Below are 3,305 nucleotides of genomic sequence, written 5' to 3'. Positions count from 1 at the left end.
GGATTTTTGGATTAGGGCTGTTGTCCTCATAGGCTGACAATATCTTCTGTTTGCTTTATGTGGGATCCAGAATTTATAAACTTACATGGACTGGATGTGACCATCAAAGCTCAACTCCGTTCAACTTAGTTCAGTTTGACTGGTGACAAATCTAGCTAGTGACATGTACATGGAATTTCATGATTCGATTTGGCAAATTCCCCACTAGACATACATGCGACTGTCTCCTGAGGGATTTATTGGAAAAAAGCATACAAGTAATCATGACATCACTCCTAGGCATGCATCTCACAGCAATAATCATATTGGTTTGCTTGTCTTCAACTTTGACAACTAAAGTTAATCAATTGAACAAGAAGATGATCTTATTTTATCATTTTCTGCTTCATTTATCTGTACATGTACAGTAGGATGGAGAAGGATTATAGACAGGAGAAGGTTCAAACAAATTCAAAAAAATCAAGGAGATCAGAATTAATGGCGTACGAGCAACAAATTACGTGTTGATAATTTATATGTAACTTTTGAAAGGAGAAGGATTATAGTTAAACCATGATGAGTTTGTCTATTTGTGCATGTACTTATCAAATTTCACGTCAGAAACCCTAAAAGAAAGCAATACCTAGTCGGACAAAGTACATGTTCAAACTTACAGCAGGAGGGGAAAAAACCAATCCAGTCTTTGGAATCGTGGCTGGAATTTTCCCTTTATCTCTTTTTCCAACTTTAGGTTTTTGTTGTTTTCCATTTATCAAAGTTTTTGCAACACGAAAAAGTACGTAACACTACTAACACACCCATCTGCTATTTGTTCCCCCCGTTTTGTTTTCTGTGGTCTAAGCATGTATATAATCACCACCATATCACACATTTTCTCATCACCATTTCCCTTTCATCTTCTAGCTAGCTCTGCTTCAGAGGTTTTTGAAACCCCTTTTGCCATTCTTCTCTCAGTTGGTATACTTAGTCTTCTCTAATCATTTCATAAGGTTTGTAACTCTCACCCCAATTTCCTTATTTAATCTTCTAGCTAGCTAGCTAGCTAGCTACTGAACCTTGTACTCTTAATTAATGCGATTTCTTTTTCCTTTTTTTTTTTTTTTATAGCTAGAAAGCTCTAATAGTAATCAGCAACAGCTTACTATTGCCAACTTTCCACTAAACATTTCTCGTCTTAATCTTATCTTAATGCAGCAAATATGAACAGGCCAGGAGACTGGAACTGCAGGTCATGCCAACACCTCAATTTCCAGAGGCGTGACTCTTGCCAACGTTGTGGGGACCCCAGGTCCGCAGGTGATTTTGGGGGTTTCGGTGGGCGCGGTGGCTCATCACTTGGGTTCACCGGGTCGGATGTTCGTCCCGGTGATTGGTACTGCACTGCCGGAAACTGCGGGGCCCACAACTTTGCTAGCCGTTCTAGTTGCTTCAAATGTGGAGTGTACAAGGAAATGGACTCCGCCGGGGGCTTCGATTCTGATTTTCCTCGATCTAGAGGGTTTGGTGGGAGCACTACTGGAGGTGGCAATCGATCTGGATGGAAATCCGGAGACTGGATTTGCACTAGGTACGTATAGCATTATCTTTTCTCGTACCTCCCTGCACATGATCATAAATTAATTAACAGTAAATCTTGCCTTAATTAAGAAGAAGCAAAGAAACATCTGCGGCTAATTCAACCTTGTTAAAGAAAGACATTATGAATCAGACTTCAAGCTTTATGTAGAACGAATCTGGATGGTTAATGTTTTATATTAATTCGGATTCAATTCATGGGACAGGTGGGGATGCAACGAACACAACTTTGCTAGCAGAATGGAGTGCTTCAAGTGCAATGCCCCAAGAGATCTTAGCAACAGAACTTCATACTAGATACAATTTCTCCATTTCCTGGTATGAAATACATCTATGGTTAGCTTAATTTCAAGATTAGATTAGTTGTGTTTACTCTCCTTAATTTCTTACAGTTAATATATGGTATGCTTTTTTACTTGCTGCAGGGACTGCAGGCACCAGCCAAGAACTAAGACAACATGATTAAAAAATATATGTCACTACTTTTCATTTTCTTCTTGATTTCTTTTTGTATTAGCTAGCTAGGGTCTTGAGGCGAGACATGGTTTAAGAGCCATGTTTACTGCTTTGAGCTATATATAACCCTTGGCATTTTGTCAGGCTTCCTGTAGGAAGTATGTCGTTGTCTTTGTGGGCTTTTGATCTATTATATTCATTATTGTAACCAAGGGAGCAAAAAAAAGAGGAAAAATCTACTGCCAATTTCCCTTTTGTTTTAGAGACTACTTTCTTTATTGTATTGTGCATGGTTTTCTTAAAAGAAGATGATTCTCCTACATATATTATTTTCTATTATCTCGAATGATTTGACATTAACGTTGCTGACCCCCCCTGGCCCACTGTATGTACATGCATGTATTGAAGCTGGCTGGTTTCATGAAACGGTCCAAAATATGATTTGCAAGCTTAGTTAAGGAGCTCTTGAAACAGAAACCAAAGTGAGATACAATAAAATATGAAAGAAAGAAAGCACTAATTCTGAACATACACCCGTCCAATCTTAACCAATTTTATCCGCAATCTTTTTATTTTTAAAATTTATTTTTAAAAAATATCATTATATTTTTTTTCTATATAAAAATATCTACACCTATCAAATAGTATCTTTTGCAAGTAACAACTACCAAGTGCTACTATCATAATCACTAGTACTATTAACCATCTAGGTTTTCATATATATATATTGGCTAAAAAGAATGAATTAAATGGATAAAATAATTAATTATCCAATATATCAATCTTGTTATTAAACATTTTAAATTTTACATCTCATCAAAAGTCACACAAGATAATACAAAATTAAAATATATAAAGAAAAAACAACGGTATTGTAACTTTGAAGCATGAAATTGCAAAGATCAACAATTATATTTTTAAGAAAAATATATAATAAATAAGTTGGTCAAAACAAGCGTGAAGGATGTGTAAAGTAAAAATAGTCGTAGATGCCATATTCTCTCTTGCAAGCTTGCTTTAAGGGTCCAAAATTAAGGTCCCCTGCAGTTGATTTTAGATGGGTCAAAAACAGGCCCAATCGTATAGACAAACAGTCCCTGATCTGTGGTCTCCATAAGGTAATTGAAATGCCATTTGGAGTACTTTTTAAATCAAATTCTGCAGCCCCACAATATAAATTTAAATTAAGTTTTTGTTTGTTTTTATATTTTAAAAATATTTTAAAAAAAATTAAATATTTTTTACTTTTTTTTGTTTTAAATTTTTTTTGTGTT

At 35.5% G+C, this 3,305-nt stretch overlaps 1 protein-coding gene across 1 annotated transcript; it reads left to right on the top strand.

Annotated features, from left to right (window-relative positions):
- Positions 1 to 713: 713 nt before the first annotated feature.
- LOC118034917 (uncharacterized) lies at positions 714 to 2,377 on the top strand. Its single transcript, XM_035040360.2, has 4 exons — positions 714 to 989; positions 1,195 to 1,567; positions 1,782 to 1,893; positions 2,001 to 2,377. Exons 2-3 carry the CDS (start codon positions 1,200 to 1,202, stop codon positions 1,870 to 1,872), a joined length of 459 nt encoding a protein of 152 aa, XP_034896251.1. The 5' UTR covers positions 714 to 989; positions 1,195 to 1,199; the 3' UTR covers positions 1,873 to 1,893; positions 2,001 to 2,377.
- The last annotated feature ends 928 nt before the right edge of the window (positions 2,378 to 3,305 follow it).

This window comes from Populus alba, chromosome 1 (assembly GCF_005239225.2).
Source record: "Populus alba chromosome 1, ASM523922v2, whole genome shotgun sequence".
Lineage (NCBI taxonomy): Eukaryota > Viridiplantae > Streptophyta > Magnoliopsida > Malpighiales > Salicaceae > Populus > Populus alba.
The sequence above is the reverse complement of the archived record's forward strand: the minus strand, read 5'-3'. Positions and strand labels throughout refer to the sequence as shown.